The sequence below is a fragment of the Tamandua tetradactyla genome, chromosome 18 (genome assembly GCF_023851605.1).
Source record: "Tamandua tetradactyla isolate mTamTet1 chromosome 18, mTamTet1.pri, whole genome shotgun sequence".
In the NCBI taxonomy this organism is placed as follows: Eukaryota; Metazoa; Chordata; class Mammalia; order Pilosa; family Myrmecophagidae; genus Tamandua; species Tamandua tetradactyla.
In genome coordinates this window covers 24,239,484-24,260,385 of record NC_135344.1, presented here as the reverse complement: position 1 = coordinate 24,260,385, position 20,902 = coordinate 24,239,484, and the positions used below count along the sequence as shown (strand labels likewise).

General features: G+C 43.6%; 1 protein-coding gene across 2 annotated transcripts in view; it reads left to right on the top strand.

Annotated features, from left to right (window-relative positions):
* NEDD4L (NEDD4 like E3 ubiquitin protein ligase) overlaps nt 1–20,902 on the top strand; it is a 356,789-nt gene that overhangs the window by 36,174 nt on the left and 299,713 nt on the right. Inside the window, exons 1-2 of one of the 2 annotated variants that reach the window (XM_077135365.1) lie at nt 2,737–2,820; nt 3,366–3,445. The exons of the other annotated variant lie outside the window; for it this stretch is intronic. Coding sequence (XP_076991480.1) covers nt 3,440–3,445 — 6 coding nt within the window. The 5' untranslated portion in view covers nt 2,737–2,820; nt 3,366–3,439. Of the gene's footprint in view, nt 1–2,736; nt 2,821–3,365; nt 3,446–20,902 lie in introns of those variants that run through there. 2 annotated transcript variants of the gene reach the window in all.

Sequence of the window (20,902 nt, the reverse complement as noted above, 5' to 3'; positions counted from 1 at the left end):
TGTTGGTGGCTTCCCCTATTCTTTTCCCTGATCCAAGGGAGGTAATAACTTTCCCCTTGCCACCCTCTCAAGGTTTTAGGCAAAAACCTGACTGAGGAGTGGTGGAGCTTTTGTGGGGAAATGTGAGCACCCCAGATCCTAGGCATTAGAACTCCAAAAATAAGGCATTGTCAGGGTCTTTCTACTATCTCATCACTGATACCACCGTGGCATTGTTCTGTGCTGCTTTCAGTAAATAAAACGAACAAACAAAAAACCCACTGGCATTTTAGTTACATTGATTAAATGCTTGTGGACTAGTTTGGAAACTCATTTTTGTCTGGGAAAATGCATTCTGAATTTCAGATAACTAGCTTACAAATGAAGTTTTGGAACATAACTCATTTTTTGAGCAGGAGATTTATTATTTGTACAAAAGGATGTTTGAACATGTGGAAATCTGGATGCTGGAGTTAGCACAGTCAAAACAAAATAAAATACACAAACTATCATATCGTCCCTGCCTGATCACAGACTGCAACCTTTACTTGTATTTGTTTTCCACTCTTACTTCTGAAGCCATATGATGCGGTTTGAACCCTTGTACCTGCTTCAGAGTGGTTACCTTACTTATTTTTAAAATTCAAGAATTGGGCGGGCCGCGGTGGCTCAGCGGGCAAAGTGCTTGCCTGCTATGCCGGAGGACCTCGGTTCGATTCCCGGCCCCAGCCCATGTAACAAAAACGGAGAAACAAAATACAATAAAACAAGAAAATGTTTCCCTTTCTTCCTCCTTTCCTTCCTTCTATCCTTCCTTCCTTCTCTCTGTCTTTCCTTTAAAAAAAAAAAAAAAAAAAAAAAAAAAAAAAATTCAAGAATTGGCTGACTGTACTCAACTTCCTGGTTTTTTTCAGGCAGTTTTTTCATACCAAATGTATTTACATAGAATTCTAATTGCCTATTTCCATAGCCACACCTTCCTGTAATTGGTGGCAGCTACCTAATCTAATAATCTCTCTTTGTATTTGGCAGGCTCTGTATACTTAAGCCTTCAATAAAAGAATATAATGCATCTCTTCCATTTTAGAAAGATGTGATGCAGAAAATGATTGTAAGTCAGGATTGAACGTGTAATTTGAAATTGCCTCAGCTATTTTCCTGGCATTTGAAAAACGGTTTTAGCTTTAGCAAGGGAAATTTGTTTTATTCATAATTAATTGATTTCCATATCTTGATATTGTACTTTCCATTGCACCTTCTTGTTATTGTACATTCTGCTTTTCTTATTTTTGGTCTGCTCTCCTCTGTTCTTTGTGACATGGCATTTGAGGGACATAGGACTTTAAACAAGAATTGATAGCACAAATCAATCTTTAAATTGAAGAGGCAAGAGATGCTTTTTAAAATAAAAGGTAGTGTTGTTAAGAAGAGGGAGTTTGTGACCTGGATCTTCATGGATCAAGAAGATATGCATTTTAGGGGGAACTTAAATTCTAAGTAGAAAGTAAATAGCATAGAATAGACTGAATTTGATAAGCGTGGAGAAAGCATCTATTAATTAAATAGATAACATCTAGCACAGTGCTTTAAAATAGTAAATGCTCAATAAATGCTTCCTGAGTGACAACATAAGGCAGCGTTCAGAAAGAAGGCCTAATTAGTAGCATATATAGGATATGCTGCTTGTTCATAATAATTATGGATTTAATAGCTAAATGCCTTTCATATGATAATTCAGTTCTAGGTATTGGTCTCAGTGATTTCATGTTCCCTCCTGGAATTGTGGGAATGAAAGGAGACTGCCTCTGCTGCTCATGCTCTGGGGAGGAAGTAGGACTTTAGAATGAGTTGGGCTTAAAAAGTGGAAGCAGTCTCCGTGCCCATCATGTGATGAATGGATGAGTGACGTGTACTGTGCCCGCCCAGTAGATATCGGTCATCGGCGGCGGTGAAGCAATGATATACGCTACAACACACACCTTGAAGACACACTAAGTGAAGGAAGCCAGCCACAGAGGGCCACACCCTGTATGGTTCCATTGATACGAGATGTCCAGAACAGGCAGATCCATAGAGGCAGAAAGTATATTAGTGGTTGCTCAGGGCCAGGGGTAGAGGGAACTGGAAAGGAAGTACTAAGGGGTGTGGGCTTTCTTTTTGGGGTGATAAAATGTTTTAAAACTAGATTGTCATGACTGGATATGCTGAACACCATTGAATTGTGTATGCTTTAAATGAATGAGTTATATGAGTTATATCTCAATAAAGCTCTGTAGGAGGGTGGGAGTATATTGGGTTGAAGTGAGGAAGCAGCATGAGTGAAGGTGCAGGGGCCAGGAGCAGGCAGATATTTCTAGGGCCAAAGGTTTGACCATAGTGGAAGGGCTGTGTGGAAATGTGAGATTGGGCCAATTTGAAGGAAAATGCATGCCTGTCTGGAGAGTATGGACTTGACCCTTAGATAGCCAGAAGCCATTAGTGGGGGATGAACTGGTAGAAGCAGTGCTGCAGAAAGATTCATCTGTGTTTCCCTGATGGGCAGAAGGAGAAGGGTGAGTGTGCAAGATGAGGGAAAGCAGAAGGACTGGAAGCTTTGCAAAGGGAAGGGAAGCACAAGGTCCAGAATGGGGGTGGGGTGGGGGTGGGAGTCTGAGATAACTTCAGAGAACCTCAACAGTCATAAACACAAAGTAAGATAGGGAAACTCGGCCAAGAAAACTGTTGTACAGGATAGTAAATTTGATTTTCAATCTGCAGAGCTTATTGTAGCTGTGGACCATCCAAATGCAAATGAAACTGGAAATGTGGACCTGGAGCTCAGAATACAGTACAGGTTTGAAGGTACAGATTGAGAAGTTAGTATCATCAGACAGGTGAGGTTGGGAATGTTGGGTGGGGTGTAAAAATTTGGAGAGAGTAAGGAGAAAAAGGGATGGAAGCCTGAAGTCTAGGGATTATCTAACAACAGAAAAGTGTTTCTGAAATGGTCTGGTGGGTGGGGTCATGGAATGTCAAATGTATTGCACAGTGACATCTTTTCAGACAAGTGAGCTGAACATCTACTTGGTGATACAGGCCAGAATCAATAGCTCTCTTATAAACTAGGAAAACAATCAGATATAGAATGAATGGAAAAAATGCTACTGCATAGCAGCAAACCTCACAGCTTTCCTAGGATTAGCTATAAGGAGAAGTTTGTAGTATTTTCACTAAGAAAATAAGTCAAACTTAATCAGATATTAAAGAGATTCAAATAAATGCCAGTGTACCATGCCAGCACCCAAATGGGAAGAACTTTGTATGAGATGTTAAAATTTTAAAAAAATTATAGATTTTTGTGTAATCCCAATTAGCACACCCACAAACTTTATTTTGCATTCTCACAGAGTGGTTCTAAAGTTCCTGGGAAAGATGAATCCATGAGAATTGTGAAGAACATTTTGAAAAAGAAGAGAGTAAGATGAAGGTACTTTTTCTACCAAATCCTTAAGAATATCATAACTCTGATAACCAAATGGGGTGGTCCTGGTATGGGACTCACTGTATCAGAATAGGAAGTAATGAAACAGATTCTAGTTTATGTTAAGAACTTAGTATTTGGTTGATGAAGTATCACAAACTAAGACGGAAAGGATCCCATAGTTGGCTTTGGGGAACTTGCAAGTTAGTTTTTCTTAGCTGTGAACAAAGCTGTGCTCCAAGGCTGTGGCCACCAGGTGGTTGGCTGGTCTAGGAGTGTGTTCTTTGCATGCACTTCATGTTCCATAAACATAACCACCCATCATGTCTGGAAGAGGCAATGAACGGTAGCTGTATCTTGTAAGCCAAGTGTAGGATTATGGTAGAAATAAAGGTAGCTTGAGTTGTTCAGTTTCATACACATTTTATTTTGACTTTGAATCCTTTAAAATATTTGAACCTACCCTCCATGAACACCATAGCCCATCAGACAACAGAGCCTTGGATGGAGGGCTCTCCAGGCAAGTTAAAGCTCCCTGAGATGCAGAATAGTGCTGTGAAATATACTACCTGTTGTTTCAAAAGGGAGAACAGTGCAGCCAGATTTTCATATTTGCTTGTATCTGCATAGAGAGTCTTCAGAAAGATTCCTGCAAACTATCAGTGGTGTTGTTTCCCTGTGGTGTTTGGTGGTAGATTTGGAAGGAGGGGGTCCGAGAGTGTAGATATGGTGAGAAAGTGATATTTTCACAGTATATCATCTTATGTTTTTTCTGAGCTATTTGAATGTATTGTTCTTTAGGAAAACAAGATTTCACCTTCTAATAATATTAAGGAAAACTCTTGAGTCCTGATTTTTAGCTTTGTTGTTGCTTTGCCCTATTTATCTTCTCCTTTACTCTTGATATTTTGTTATGAGAGCGTTTCAATTTATTTGTGGTATAAAAGCCAGGTGTTCTTGAATTCAACAATATTTATTAAACTCCGTTCGCTTGCTGGATGATATTCCAGGTGCCGTGGATGTGGGAGTAACGTGATAGAGAGGGTTCCCCTTCTCCTGCAGCTCTCCATCTAGCAACAAGAAAATAACCTTGACTCCAGTATGTGGAAGATTTGGCCTCAGAGAAATCTAATTCATTTATTTCGCTTTCTATACTTTCAGGTTTTATTTTGTAGTTCTATAATTTGTTCACAGAAAAAAAAACTGGAAAAAATATAGTGAGTATGAATTATTGATTTTGGAGAAAGCTTTTAGAGGTGGCTGATGAGTGTTGAATGAGCTGCTGTGTGGGGAGGTTTAAAATACCAACACTTGACTTTTTGGAGGCCCTAGATTTGAATGGTTTGAAATGCATCTGGGAGAGGTGGATGGGAGAGCCTGCGTCATTGAGAACTCTTATGACGTGCTACTAATCTTTTGGACAAGACTGTGAAACCTGTGGGTGTTTGAGCTTCAGGTTTTGGGCAGGTGGCTGGGGACATGATTCTTAGCCTCACTTTTTACAGCCCTCCTCCTTTTGGTGCTGCGTGTGTACTTGGTGGCCATTGCCCACAGCTCGCAAGGCAGGTTTGTTGAAACTGCATGTGAATGATTTAAGGACCTGTACTGATTTGAAAGTATTATGTACCCCGGAAAAGCCATGTTTTAATCATCCAGTCTTGTGGGAGCAGCCATTTCTTTTAATCCTGATTCAGTACTGTAGGTCGCAAATTTTGATTAGATTATCTCCATGGAAATGTGTTTTGATAGAGATGTGGCTCCATCATGTGGATTCCAAGTGGGTCTTGATTAGTTTACTGGAATCCTTTAAAAGAGGAAACATTTTGGAAAGAGACAAACAACAGAGGTGACAGAGAGAGAGCTGACACAGATGCCGACACTTGGAGAACAGAGACACAAATATTTGAAGATGTTTGGAGCCCAGCAGACATCACTGTGAGATGTTAAGTAAGCAGAAACTGGAGAGAGCCAAGGAAAGCCAAGAGATGAAACCCAGCCCCCAGAGAAGCAAAGCAAGGAACCTCCACGTGGACAGAGATGGAAAGCGGTGGAGCTCAGGAGCAAGGGACCAGCAAATGCCAGCCACATGACTTCCCAGCTGATAGGGGTGCTCCTGACCCACTGGCCTTCCTTAGAGCAAGGTGTCTTATCCTGGATACCTTAAGCTTGGTCATTTTTATAGACTTAGAACTGTAAACTTGTAACTTATTAAATTTCCTTTATAGAAGCCTTTCCATTTCTGGTATATTGCATTCCAGCAGCTTACTAACTAATACAGGGCCTAGTTGGAACCTTTCCAAGTAGACGGTGTTACCTTGTGTAAATTGTTATGGGAGTGGGGAATACCTGAAAGTCCTTGTCAGTGGCTCATGAGATGAATTGGGCACATCTGGCAGAACCTCCTTGTTTTCTATGGCAAGTAAACATGTCTGAGCTTTTGCTGGTAACTTCAGTTTTCTCAGGTGAATTATCTTTTTTCATTATGGTGATGTTATCTCGGTAACACCCATGATTTATTTAATTGTATTTGCTGTTTCTGACTGTTGCTTGTTCTTTCTGTAGATTTTTTTTTCCTAGAGGTATGTTATTTAAAAAACAGTCATCTAATCATGTACTGATTTCCTAGAGTTCCAGCTTGGATGAACAGCTAAAGATCTCCCAGCCTACATCCCAGCAGGTAACCTCTCCATGAAATAATTATCAGGCTGATGCTTAGGTACCCCTGCTGACAGGGAATTTGCTACCTCCTGAAGCACTTTTTCTCTCCCTGGACAGTAACATCTATGAAAAAGTTCTTCCTTATTTTGAGGTGAAACCTGCCTTCTTGTAAGTTTTACACACAGACCCCTTATTTTACCATATGAACCAGAAGAGAACCAGGTGAGCCTCTGGCTACCTGTGAGCTTTTCTCAGACCTTCTGCTGCTCCGTTCACCTCTCCCTGTTGGACCTATGTCCTTGGCCACCCTGTTTGCTTCTTCCCATTGGACGAGGGCCCTTGACCATCTGTTTACTTCTCCTTGATGGACCCCCTTGACCATGCTGTCCACTTCTCCACACTAGATCCGGGTCCTTGACCACCGGAAACTTCTCCCTGTTGGACCAGGGCTCTCTGCCATCCTGGTCACCTTCACTGGCCAGGTTCCTGCTCGTCTCTTAGTTTCCTGGGGCTGCTGTAACAAAGTACCGCTAACTGGGTTGTTTAAAACCGCAGAAACGTATTGTCTCATAGTTCTGAAGGCTAGAAATCTGAAATCAAGGTGTTGGCCAGGCTGTGAGTCCTGTGAAGGTTCTGAGAAAGCTCTGCACCTGTCTCCTGGCCTCCTGGCTGGAGGTGACCTGCCAACAGTTCATGATGCGCTCTGTCCCGCCACCACATGGCCTTCTCCCTCTGTCTGCATCTGGGTCTGCCTTCTTACAGGGACACCAGTCATGATGGAATAGCACCCACACTAAACCATTTTGACCTCATCTTAACTGATCACCTTTTCAAATACGGTCACATCCACAGGACAAGGTTTAGGATTTGACTGTCTTTTTGGAAGACACAATTCAAGCCATAACAGCCTCTCTCTTTGAGGGGTGGTGGTCAGAATTCAGCACAGTGAGGGACAGCTCTAGAGCCTCCTCGTACAGCAGAGTGGATGGAGCTTGGACTTTGGGGTCCCTTTGATTTTGAATTGAATGCACTTTTTTTCTCCTGGGGCAAATTATTAAACCGTTTTGGATCTGCGTTTTCTAATTATGAAATAAAGATGAACTGAAATGAGATGGTATGTGGAAATGACCTGGTGGGACTGTATGTGTTCGGTGTCTAGTTCATGATGGCTGCAGGTAGCTACATCATTCATACCAACTCCATTAATTGAGCACTTACTGCATACCAGGCCCCATTGCTCAGAGCACTACGTGGACGAACTCAATCTTTAATCCAGCTGGGAGTCTAAATTCTAGTTTTATTCCCATTTTACATGGGCATTTGAGTCTCAAAGAGTTATATAACTTCACTGTGCCACTAGTGAGAGGTGAAGCCAGGGTTTTTATCTAGGCAGAGGACCTCCAGCACCTGCTTTCCTAACTGCTATACACATAATAAATAATAATAATATTGCCAAACCATAGACACTCATTTAGCAACCACATGCTATTGTGGCCTCATTCAAGCTTTGAGAAGATTCAAGTCCCTAAGTATTTTGTTTTATTTTTAAATAATAAACTTTATTTTTAGAGCTGTCCTAAGTTTACAGAAAAAATTGCACAGCAAGTACAGAGTTTCCATATTCCCTCTCAATGTCCCTGCCCTACCATGTTTTCCCCTTTTAACATCTTATATTAAAGTTATGTTTGTTACAATCAAATCAACGTTGATACACTACTATGAACTAAAGTCCGTAGATTACATTAGGGTGCAGTCTTTATGTTGTACAGTTCTTGGGAACATGTGTTTCGATACAGTGATTTTTAATTGCATGGTGGCCTGCGTGGTGCTTTTCACCTGGTAGTTTCTCAAGAAGTATTCATTTCTCTGCTATCTTGAGGAGCAGGAGTGAGTGGTAGGAATGCACAACCAGGTTGTTAGACACTTGTCCTTAGCTTTCTGATTTATCACGGTTGGTAATAACATTTCAAAATTATCCTTATCTGTTAAGCTGACTGGTATTACAGCTTAGCAGGTTTTTCTTGAAAAGCAGAAATAAATAACCAGAGGGTCTTAGGGCTGGGTAAAAAAATAAAAGATCTCCCTCCCCTTCTGGAGCAAGACTGGACCTCAGCCTCAAGCCTGTTCATTCTTCATGGTGAGTAGGTCACTGGACACTCTCATTAAGAAGCCGAGTGATCCAGCTGGTGGCTGTCCCCTCCCCTGGCATGTGTTCATCAGCTGACGACACAACACCGCAGTCAAATATTGCCCACCTCCTGTTGGAGGAGGTGAACTCTCCCTCCAGCTTTCAAGCATCATAAATGCCGTTTGACGCTAAGGAAAGGTAACTTTTCTTTTCTTTTTTTTTTTTTTCAGAAGAGTGCTATATAAGATCTAAAATAAGTTATAATGGGAGGAATTAGACTATATCTCTCAAGGTTGGAGCAATTATTTCTTTTAACAATGCTGTGGACCTCATATCATTCTAGAGAAGGGCCTGGGTACTGGCAGAGCAGAGGGGCTCCGTGGTGGGGGGGTTTCTGGGCACCCGCCTCCCTCCCTCGCCATCCCCCACAGACCCACGGGCAGGGGCGGACATGGGTTCCAAGGACCTGAGTCCCTTGCCACTCCCTACGGGATGAAGCCTGGTTCCCTGGTGGGGCAAGCAAAGCCCTCCTCATCTGCGAACCCCTGCCTTTGTAATCCTGGTCCCTGGACCCCCTCTGCCCCCCACCAGCCCTGCTGGAGTCTTGGATGCCTGACTACACAGGCCACTTCCCCTGCCGGGAATGCCCCCGCTCCTCCCTGGCTCTGCCCGAAGGACTCATCCTCACCCCCATTTCAAGGCACCTCTTCTCTGGGCTCCGCCTGGGAATCGATGGTCCAGAATCGGTTACCCCGGCATCACCTGGTCTCTGCTGAGTGGAGTGACGGTGGAAAGGGCAGTGTGGCCAAAGGCCAGGGCAGAGGGAGGGCGGGTGTCGGGGGGCCTTGGGAACCTGACAGGAGGGAGGGGCTGTGCAGGTTTGAAGGCAGGTGGGCCACGTCACGCGGGAGAAGTGGTGCATCTGCTCCTTTTATGAATACATAGAAAGAACAACTACAAATAAGAATTTAAAAAAGGGATTTTCCTGGTCATGGCCTGTGAGTTTCATAACGAACGCTTGGCCTTTCCTCACCGGGGCTGTGCTGGCAGGTGAAGCTTTCGGTGTCGCTGAGGCTCTGGATGCCTATCGACTGTGCGTGCACGAAGGTGTAATCTTTTCTTTCTAGCTCTTTTTCAGGTTAAAATGTGGTGAGGTTAGCTGACTCTCTTCCTCGTGTCCCTGCCCCCACCCATCCTGGGCTGACCGAGCTCAGGTCTCTGCTCTAGAGTAGGCAGGGGGAGGGGGGGGGTTCGCTTCCCCAGGGGCGGTGGAGGAGGGTGACAGGGGCCACGTTCTCTCAGCACATTCTTACGGAGGACCCAGGGCCAGGCGCTTGCTCTGGAGAGGTGGAAAAGCAGTGGAGACGCAAGCCATGAGGGTGCAGGCTTACACACACACACACACACACACACACACACACACACACACTGTCACAACTCATCTGCAGCCACTCCCTCACAGGCTCACGTTCTCCTCCTCACTCACTCCTGCTCTCACACACCCTCGCACACCCTCACACATTCACTCATACTCTTTCACTCCCTCCCCTCCCCCTCATTCCCCTCTCCCCTCCCCCCTTCCCCCTCCCTTCCCTCCCCTTCCCCCTCCTTCTCACTTCCCTTCTGCCCCTTGTACACTTGGGACAAATGCTGCCCCATAGGGAGATCGGAGTCTGCCCTTTATGGCAGTGGGTAGGGATATGAAAGGGGGAAACCAGGCAGCTAATTCCAGGCAGAGGGAGCAGCACAGCCACAGGCACGAAGACCAGGAATTTGTAGGGCCTCACAGGAAATGGTGAATAATTGAATTTGCCCCAGATGGGGAGGGGCCCTGGGAGAAGAGGCCTGCCTAGGTGGAACCCTGGAAGGGCTAAGCAGGGTGTGGGGAGGGAGGAGGGGTGCCAGCACTCACCTCTGCTGGGCCTTGGAATCCTCACCTGCCTCTTACCTCCCTGGGTACGAGAACATAGGGCTTGAAATCCTCCCTTAGGGTGTGAAATTCCTGCAAGTTCACTTTAATAATTTCTATAGTTTCTCTCATTTCTTATCACGAATATTTCCTAATATTTTTATTTGAACGTAAAAAATGTATATGTCCATATACTTCAAATTCTGCCAAAAAATTTTGAATTAGAGATCTAGAGCTTTTGGCAGTATTTGGGAATGCCAGATATATACATTTGAGGGATTGTTTTATTGGGTTGAGCTTGCCTCTTCCCAGTGAGTACTCCTTGGTAGAACCTAGCCTTGGTATGTGGCTCTTACTTTTCATTTATGTCATTGTCATCATTGTAGGGCTATTTTATGACCAATAACTGCATTTCTGAAAACACAGGAGAATTAACTTTAGATACCGCATGACCTTACAGGGTGACTTGATAATAAATGTCATTCTATGGCCATGCTTTTCTAAAACTAAGCCCCTGGCTTTAGTATGAATTTAGATTTCATACTGTGAGTTTTCTTTAAAACCGGGGACATCAGTCAGTTCAGAAACCAGCTCCAGCTTCCTGTTGATGTAATGGGTTTTTCCTTTACAATGGAAAAGTACAATTGATCTGCCCTGAAGGCCCGTAGATCATGGAATGCACTGTGTGTGTGTGTGTGTGGATGTGAATTCTTTCTAGCTTTGCAAAGTCTTTGTCAATGTGGCAAATTGACATGTAGGAGAATAGGTAGTAGTTATAAGTTTGGGATTTTTTTCTCCACAGATTTCACATTAGCCAATTAAGGCTCTAATCTTCACAGTTTATAAAACTGCAGATCAAACCATGGTATCTCAAGAGGTGAACCATTTGGAATACTTCCATAAATTAAAACTTAAAAAAAAATGAATGTATGATATGGGCAGTTTTGTTTCATAGCCCACCAGCTCTGTGGCTTTTTATTCTAGTAGGAAAGAAATAAGACCATTGTAAATTACTGTTAGGAATGATATTTTCGTGCCAACTCTGCACCAGGTGCTGTTTGGAGAAAGCAGTCGAGTGTGTGCTTCTGAGTGCTTGCCCAGGCCACAGTGTGCAGGCCCACTGCTGGGCACAGGGGCCAGTCCAAGCAAGAGAAGTCTCACTTTCCTGCAGTGGGCAAACAGAGAACCTAAACCAAACTGCATGTAGTTGGGCTACTGAGGCACCAGGGAAAGTATTCGGACTTTTGATTGGTGAAGCACGCCCTCAGCTATTTCCAGTACAATAGCAGGAAGCCTCAGCCCTTTATCTGGAGGGAGTCACTGAGCATGCCATTCTGGCACAGAGCTGGAAGTTAGTGAGCCCAGGCACCTTCACTTCTAGGGGGTCATGTGCTGAAATTGCATGCAAATGGCCATAGGAAGAGGCTAAACGTGGTGGCGGATCTAAGCTGGCTCAGTTGTGTGCTGGAGGAGGCCTAAAGGAAGCATTCAGGAGTATTTTAAAAAAAACGAAAAACTGCTGTTGCAGGGAGTGGCTTTTCCCCCTTAGTTTTATCAAGAAACTGGTCAGATGATAATGAGGAGGAATCTGGCACACAGTGGGGAGCAGAGTCATGAGAAGGGAGGCAAGTTCCCAGGCCGGGTCAGGGCCTTGTGGAGGAGGACCTGGAGAGAACTAGGCAGGGAGCACTGAGGGCCGAGGACATCTTGGGATGGGGGTTCATTCAGAGTGGGGTGGGGGCAGCAAGGGAAAGTAGTGGGGCCAGGTGCTGCCGCAGCGTCCTGCGGGTATGGTGAGGATGAAGAGGGGGTGTGCACTTGGCAGCCATGCTCACTGCACTCCTAGGACCCCCACATGTCATCTGGGTTGCCCCCTTCAGACCCCCTGCTGCTTCATGTGCCTCCCTCTGCTCCCTGTCCATAGTCTATTTCCTATCATTGCCTAACATGTTTAGTCTCCAGGCCCTCAGGAGTGGGTGTCTGCACAGAGAAGTATTGTTTTAGTTTAAGTTCCTTGAATGCAGTATACCAGAAATGCAATGGCTTTTAAAAAGGGAATTTATTAAGTGGCAAATTATAGTTCTAAGGCTATAAAAATGTCCAGACTAAGGCATCCAGGGAAAGATACCTTGACTCAAGAAATGCTGATGGATCCAGAACACCTCTGTCAGCTGCGAAGGTGCATGGCTGGCATCTGCTAGGGTCTTTGGCTTCTTATTTCAATCAGCTTGTGGGGTTGGGGGGGTGGGAGGGTTTGACATTTCCTTTCTTCCTCTCCAACAGTCTTAGGCTGCGTGGGCTCTGTTGGTTCTAAAGCTTTTTCCAAAATGCTCCCCTTGTAAAGGGCCCCAGTAACCAACTACACCTTGAATGGGTGAAGACACATCTCTATAGAAATCACCTAATCAAAAGGTCCCACCCAGCCGTACTGAATCAGGCTTCAAGAACATGGCTTTTCTGTGGTACGCCACAGTTTCAGACCAGCATAGGCATTGTCCTGTAGTGCTCAGGAGCATGGGCTCTGGAGACCACTGTCTGGGCTGGAGCCCTGCTCTGCTGTTTACCAGCTGTGTGACCACTCTGTGCCTCCATTTCCTCCTCTGTAGAATAGGAATAATAATAGTACTTAATATCTTATAGGGTTGTTGTGCTATGTAAGTGTTAGCTGCTGTGATCACAATCATCAGCGTCATCATTTCCTCGTATCTTTTAGACCCAATTCCTCTCACTCCCCTGAATCATTTATTTCTAGAGCTCCCAGATGGGGTTCATTTCTTTGACTCTAGATTCCCTAGGGAGGCACAGAGAGGTAGTGGGTCAGAAGATGGTCATTCACTCTACTTGCTAAATTTGAAAACTTACCAAATTATTGACATGCCGGATCTTGGCTGTGCCATGTGTAGGAGAGGGATAGTGGTTAGCTTGACCATTTCACAGGCGATTGCCAAACCGTAGTGTAAGCAGGTGTTATCAAGAAGTGCCAAGTCACCATAATACTATTCCTTCCTTCCACCTTGTGTTGTAGTTATTGTGACTCTTTTTTTTCTAACCCGATATTGGGACTCATTGTTGTCGGCCCATCCCAGTAGCTCATAAGTGAACTTCCTCGAGGCCAGTATCTGTGGCGCTTATTTTTATTTCCCTCATTGCACCTAGCACAGTCCTTGCTCGTAACAAGCACTTGGCAAGTGTTTCTTAAATAAATTCATTAATAATAATATACTAAAATATTTTTAAGGGTAGTATTAGTGTTGTGTACATTACCAACATTTGTTGACCACCTGCTGAGTACCAGTGAGAAACTTTCTTTTTTTAGGGTGAAATAGTGACATTTCAGGCCATTAGACTTATCATTCAGGACAATTATGTGTTAAAGGAAGTTTTAAATTATGCATTAAACAACGCCACTGCCTTGTATGAGTCTGGGGGAAGTTACTGGCATTGTAGTCAGGAGGCCTGCTGAATTGGTTGTTAGGTGTATTGAAAGAGTTGGATAATCTGACCTGGGCATCCAAAGTAGGCCCTAAGGATGGTCCCTTGGTGTTGAGATTTGGGGGTGGTTTGAGTGTTTGGTAGGGACTGCATTAGTGCCCCAGGACCTTAACATAGTATACACGCAACAGCAAAACTCTTCAAAGGAAACCGGCCTTAGGGTAGGTAATATTCCGTTTCTGTTACTTTATTTATATCCAGCCAGTTTTGGAAAGGAAATTGTAAGTCAGCTTACAGAGAAGGTGCAGACCCAATAAAATGAAAATGATTAACATAGAACCAGGTAGGAAGTGAAAAAAAAGTGGATTTCATGGACTTTGAGTTTCCTGGCAGCCAGGACAAAGACGGAAGGCTGCTGGGATAGTGCATTCTCAGGCTAGTTAAGGGGCCCCACCCAGCCCTGTCCTGCTGCCATGGGTTAGTGGAAATGGATGTTGCAGTATTTTACCAACCTGGCTATGGGGGTGGGGTCAGTGGGGCACGTTTCTTTGTCTGGGGTAAGGTAGGGAGAGGCACATCCTGGGGTGTCTACATTGATTGTTAAATTCCCTGCTGGAAGCTGGTGGTTATAATGTTAGCCTGTGGCTTTATGAAGCAGGTTCTCTGGGAGGCCAGAGTGTAATATCATGTCACCTGTTTGCGAGAGGTGGTTGGAGGCTGAGGAACTCTCCCCAGGTGATACTGTGGCCTGGAAGAACAGCTCCTCACCTGTGCCCTTCTCCCGTGGGGGCCCTTCCCACAGTCACATTGCCTGTTAGCAGTCCTCAGAGCCTGAGGTCACACGCTTGGTAAAAAAAAATTCCGTATCTCACCCCTGGAGAGAAGACTCTTGTGTGAACCACTGCTTCCTGAGAGTGGGAATGGCCTGCTAAAACCCGACTGTTTTCTTTTTTTGCCTTTTTTTTCTTCTGTAGTCTGAGGAAAATCTCTGTCTTCCATCCACCTGCTAATAAAGGAGTTAATGAGAATGGGTTGGAATATGCATCTCCTTTTCGGGTGCGAAAATGTAATAGTTAATTTTAGGTTAAGGATTTTTTTATCTATAGCTTCAAAAACACCAGCAGCGAATGCGTGAAATTGTCTTATTCTTCTAGATGCAATTTCAGGTTTCAGGGACATAGAGCCAATTAGGTGATAGCAAATAGAAAGTAGAAAGGCCTTGGTGAGTGGTATTGAGCTTTTTTTTTGGCTTTTTAAAAGGGGAATTTAATAAGTTGCTAGTTTACAGTTCTAAGGCTGTGAGGGTATTGAGCTTTTGTGGGCTTAAAAGGAGCATCTCTTCCGAGCATGTTCCTGGGGCCCAGCTGCGGTGCCCCGAGGGCACTGTCCTCCTTGGAGGCCCTGAATGGCTGGACTCGGGACAGGCCTTTGCAAGTGCGCCTCCTGAATGTGGGTTTTGTTCTGTTGCTTTCATTTGCATTTGGTGTCTGGAGTGCCTGGTCATGGAGAGAGCCCCTTCTTTGTTTTGGGTAAGGAGGGCTGTGGTTTCAAGTAAGTGTTTCTGGGTTTAGTCAGTGACAAGTGTCATTTGAGTAAGAAGCGGCTGTGTCTCTTATTGCCCTGGTCCTGCAAGCCCCCATTTGCAAATTAGCCATTTGCACGCCCGCAGATCAGTCGATTACAGAACAACAGCACAAAACAGAAAACTGTTCACAGAACAGAACTCGGCCCTGATTATGTGCATCTTTATTCTGGGGCAGAAGCCATTTTAACTCTCTGCACAGGGTTAACTCTGCCCTTCGTGTGATGGCTTTATGGAAAATGTCAACCATATACCATGAGAAGGGGAAGAGCCAGCCTGGAAAGCTTTTTATTCCCCCCCTATTTAATTATATCATGTTGGGTGCTTCTTGGAAAATGGGTGAATTATTCATGATGAAATGAATGGGGTATTATTTTAAATCAGTGAGGAAGCAAATGGTTAACAACCCATTTATTAAACTCCTAATGTTGCTTTGGCTGCCAGGAAGCTTTAGAATCAATGCAAGCAGATGTATTGTGTTCGCCGATGGGTAGGTTTTTATATATCAATTTAATGCCTCACCTGCTTTTATTCTTTTCTTTTTTTTTTTCCTAACTTTTTCAAGCTTCCAATAATGCATTTTGAAATAAGGAATTTCCTTTCTCTCCTTCCTTCTCCCCTCACTCCTCTTCTTCCTCCATCATCTTAGTGAAGTTCCCAGTGTGAGAGAGCAGCCTTGGTATGAAGGTAGGATCGAACACTTGGAGAGCTGTCGCCCACATGTCTACAGAGCGTAGGTCCTGGGAAGTCTAATTTAAAAAAAAAGACTACCCTTAACTGCTCCCTACCTGGATCTTATTTCTTAGTAACCTCACTAGGGAAGCTGTGACCGGGAACCAGAAAGAGAACAAAAATGGCCCCTGAAAACATATGGCAAAAATTCTGTGCAGTTAATGCTATGTACTTTTCTTAGAGAATTCTTACTTAGGACAAATTTTGACATCAATTTCTCCTCCTTTTAAAAATATGTATTATAAAGAGATGCAATAGAAAAATAGTTTTGAGAGTTTGATCCTTTGGCAGTCATTTTCATCTTTGTACGTCCTCTCAGCCTTTGTTTGTACTCTGAAAACAAAATCATGGTTTGGCTGCAAAGAACACAGTGTATGAGAGTGGGTGAAGCTGCTGCTCCTGGAGGATGGGTGGTGCTGGCCTCTCCCAGGGGTGGTCGCGCATTGAGCACACACAGAGCCCTCCATGGCGGTGCTTCAGGAATGAACTGGGTGGATGGACAGGAGACGCTGCAGCATATAGCGGTGGTGTAACATACCCTCATTTGTTACAGTGCTGATTATCCTATATGTGGATATTTTACTACCCACACCTACACACACATCCTTGCTTTGCACAGTTCTGATATGCATAAATTTCAGTTCCCATGCTTTAAATGACACCAGTCCCCTAACAACATGATTCAAATCTCAATGGCCCTGGCATGTTAATTGTTAATTTCATATAGTATGCAGACTTCCCTGCCAGCTCTTCAGTCCACAGATCACTACATAAATAACAGGTACGCATCACAGACCTCTTTTTTCCAAGTCTGTTATTGATTGGCCACTGCACATGTCATTCAGTTCACGTGCAGATAGCCAAGTGTGTAATTGTGTTGCCTTATGGTCTACCAGTGATGAACCTGAACATTGTGACATTTTACAAAAATGTCAATAATTGAAAGAGGATATTGGCCAACGAACATGAAAGGGCAGCAGAGGGAAACTGAAAATGATTACGCTGGAAGTGAGATTTGAAACATAATGGAAGAAATAGCTGGGTTCCCACTAGTGGGAATGTTGGCTCTTCCCCTAGTACAGAGACTCTTCATGGGCAGCCTGAGCGCTTAAAGGTGAACTTACCCACTTAGGAAAGGGGTCGTGAAGAAAAGAATGAAGATGTCCTGGAGGAAAGGACTCTGGCCCCCCGAAACAAAACAAACAAAAAAACCTTTCATGTATCTGAGATATTTCATGACATAGGAAGTTCAAAGGACAAAATATTGATGCTTATTGAGACTTAGAAAGGAGTATGGTAGTTCATCAAGGCAGAGGAAAGATGCTTGCTTGTTATCCCAAGTTATGGGACAAGAAGGCAAGCACTTTTAAACTATTCTTTGTGATAAAGTTTTAAAATTAAAAACCTAATTTTCAGTGCTTCTAGTCTTTTAAATTTCAGTGTACCTAATGTTAATTTTATATATTTTTTCATTTCCAAATACATTTATAATTATTAGAAAGAGTTTTGAATGTTTGACAACAATTTTTAAAGGAAATGGAATAGTTCTAATTTTCCCCATTGATAAGATCACTTCAGCTTGCATGGTCATTTTTACTGTCTTGCAATACTATGAAAATCAAGTAGTGCCTGCACACATATATTTTATCATATTTATGGCAATCAGTATGCAAATTCATTACATCACATTGTTGCAGTATATACTGTTTGCTCTGCCAGTGTGTCTTCTGAGATGTCTTCTGTCGTAGAGAAAGGTATGTTTGGGTTGCCATAAAGAAGCAGAGGAAGATCTAGGTGGGATGTCAGCATTTAAGTTGGTGGAACTTCAACTCCTTCAAGGAAAGTGAAGATCAAGATCTGCAGGCATTAGGGACTGGTGGAAAGCCTCCTGACCTAGGAAAGTACAGGAAAGTTCTCAGCAGTTGGAGAGGATTGGTTAACAGCTGAATGTCCAGCAGGTGGACTAAACAGTAGCTCCAGAGTGGCCTAGCTGCAGGAAATTTGATGCAAGGTGATCACAAGAGCTACTGACTGTGTAAGATGCTTGATGTCCAGGAATTTACTGCTTCAGGGGTTGTGCCATAATGATAGTGTTTAGGATTAATTTATCTGATGCACCTGCTTTCAAGAATTCCTCTCCCCATCCCACTAATATTAGTCTCCTGGGGCTTCTGTAAAATATATAGATATATATAATATCTCACAAACTTGGTTGCTTAAAGCAACAAATTGATTTTCTCATAGTTCTGGAGGCTAAAAATCCAGGTATCAGCAGGACCATGCTCCTTGTGAAGGCTAAAGGGGGTGAATCCTTTGTATTAGTTTACTAATGCTGCCAAATGCATATACCAGAAAAGGAACAGATTTTATAAAGGGAGTTTACAGGTCTAAGGCCAAGAAAATGTCCAAATTAAGGTACCAACAGAAGGCTACCTTCACCCAAGAAAGGCTGATGCTGTCCAGAACATCTCTCATCAGCTCGGAAGGCAAGTGGCTGGCATCTGCTGGTCCATGTTCCTGGTTCCATTGTTTCCAGCTTCTGTTGCCAGTGTTTTTCTCCCTAAACATCTGTGGGCCTTCACTTATTTCCTCTGAGACACAACTTTGGAATCTGGCTTGCTTAGCATCTCAAAGGAAGGCACAGGGCAACATCTGCTAGGCTCTGCTCATGGCTGTGCATCTGCTCTCTCCGTCGGCACTCCAAGCATCTCCGAACGTCTGTGTCTCTGTCAGCTCTGAAGCAGCTGTTCTCTAGGCATCTGCATCTGAGGTTTCTCTAAAATGTTTTTCCTTTTAAAGGACTCTAGTGAAGTAATCAAGACCTACCTTGAAAAGGCCACGTCAACAGTTGGGTATGTCACATCTCCATGGAAATAGTCCAACCAAAACTTCCCACCCTGAACAATAGGTCTGGCCATGCAAGATTGGATTAAGATTAAAACATGGCTTTTCCTGACATCATAATTTCAAACTGGCACACCTTCCATGCCTCTTTCCCAGCTTTCGGGAAATCTCCATCTTAACATGGCCTTCTCCCCTTTGTAACTCCTGTGTCTTTCTGATCACATTTCCTGCTCCTGTCTCTTGTGAAGACCAGCTATTGGGTTTAGGGTCCCTGTTCATCCAAACCTCATGTTAACATGATTGCATCTGCAATGACCTTATGTTCAAACAAGGTCACATTCATAGGAACCAGTGTTTACTACTTGAGCATATCTTTTGGGGGGGGACACATTTCAACCCACTAAAGCACTCTGTTCCCACCCTGCATTATGATACAAATTGAGCTTGTTTTGCAGTTCTCTCCTTTGTTTCCTTCCCCACCAAACAGAACTTTGAGGGAAGGAAAGCATGCTTCCGCCATTCTTAAGGCTTCTAGGCCTTTCAGTGCAAGCGATGAATGCTTGTTAATAAGCATTACATGATAGAAAATCAGAATTTTAATCTAAATCTTTTAAATTACAAGGCAATCTGTTTATTTTTGCTTTTTTCTGAGCCACGTGTTTTTCACTACTGTCTCATATTGTAAAAATGTTTAAGAAAAGAGGTGGTATTGGCCATAATCTGATATCACAAATCAAAGTGTTATGGAACTGTCACTAGCTTAGCTTATTTACTATAAACACTGGCTCATACCCTCTGACTGCATCTTCGATTTTGATAAACCAAAATTTAATAACTCCATCTTTTCTCAATCAATGTTGCTTTGAATATTTTCAAATAATGCACTTTGGAAGGAAGAAATACAAAAACCAAACCATAGGAAATCATCTGGTTGGGGTTAAGGTCTGTAGTGCTGGCTGAATTATTTTAAAAAGCACACTTTTTTGGCTTTCCCAGATGTCAGCTTTCCAGAATGATTAGATTTCAGGAATTTTCATGGGGGCGGGGGGGGGGGGGGGGGGACCCATCTTAGAATACACAGCAACTAATATGGCATCAGTTATTAGCTCAATGAAGGCCGTATTTCCCTGTAGAAAGCAAGTCCCCCTTAAGTTGGCTGTTGGTGTATGCGATGAGAGAAGAGACCTTCCATTCACCTGAGACCCGATCCAGGCATCAGGTGGCTGTCACCTAGGCTCAACTCCTGTGTGGGGATGTCCCTGCTGCAGGGTGGCCTAAGAGGCTGGGACCCTGCCCCGATCAACTTAGGCTGGGAGTTTGTGTCCAGAGTTGTGGATGGAATATATTCTGGGGGTGGCGAAGTTCCTTTGTACTCCAAATTGGATGTTTTTTTAACCTAATAGAAGCTTAGATTATGTGAAGGTATTTAAGATAACCTTTAATCTACCACTGTTTGAGAAGTTACCAAAAAAATTAAAATAAAATAAAAGCTGTTGTTCTTGGGGAGCTCACTGGCACCATGTTGTTTTGAGTCTCCTGAGTGCCAGGTTCTGTGGATTTAAAGGAGAGTGAGGATCAGACCATGCCCTGGGGTGGGGTGGGGACTGGGACCTGTGTGGTACGGTGCAGTGGCCAAAAGCACAGATGGGGAAAGAGCCAGCCTGTCTGAGTAGAGTACCAGTTGGCTACTTCTGTTTCCTCGCCCGAAAAATGAGCTAATGAAGTTCACATTTCATAGGCGTGTAATGAGGATTGAATAAATTAACATATGCCAAGCATTAAGGGTAGTGCCTGGCAGATCATTGAAAAAAAATATTACTGAAACACTGTGCAGTAAAAACCTCTGATCATATTGAGGCCTCACAGCAATTATGTAGAATAGGTGGTGTCATTTCTTGCCAGAGTGCTAGAAAGAGGTTGAGGCCAGATCTGAACCTGTCCCCTAAATCCTTCACTCTTAGCTTCTTGACTGATAGAAGAATGATCACAGAATTATTTGTAATAAGAGAGAATGAATACATAGGTACAGGGAGAATGCAGTTAAGGCTGGATCGGGAAGCAGTGGAACTGATGGAGGCAAGCTCCTTGGTCTAGTGATTATTATTATTATTTTTTTAAAAACCAAATCAGTTTGCTTGCCAGTCCCACAATGGGTCTGTGAAACCCAGAAATCTGAAT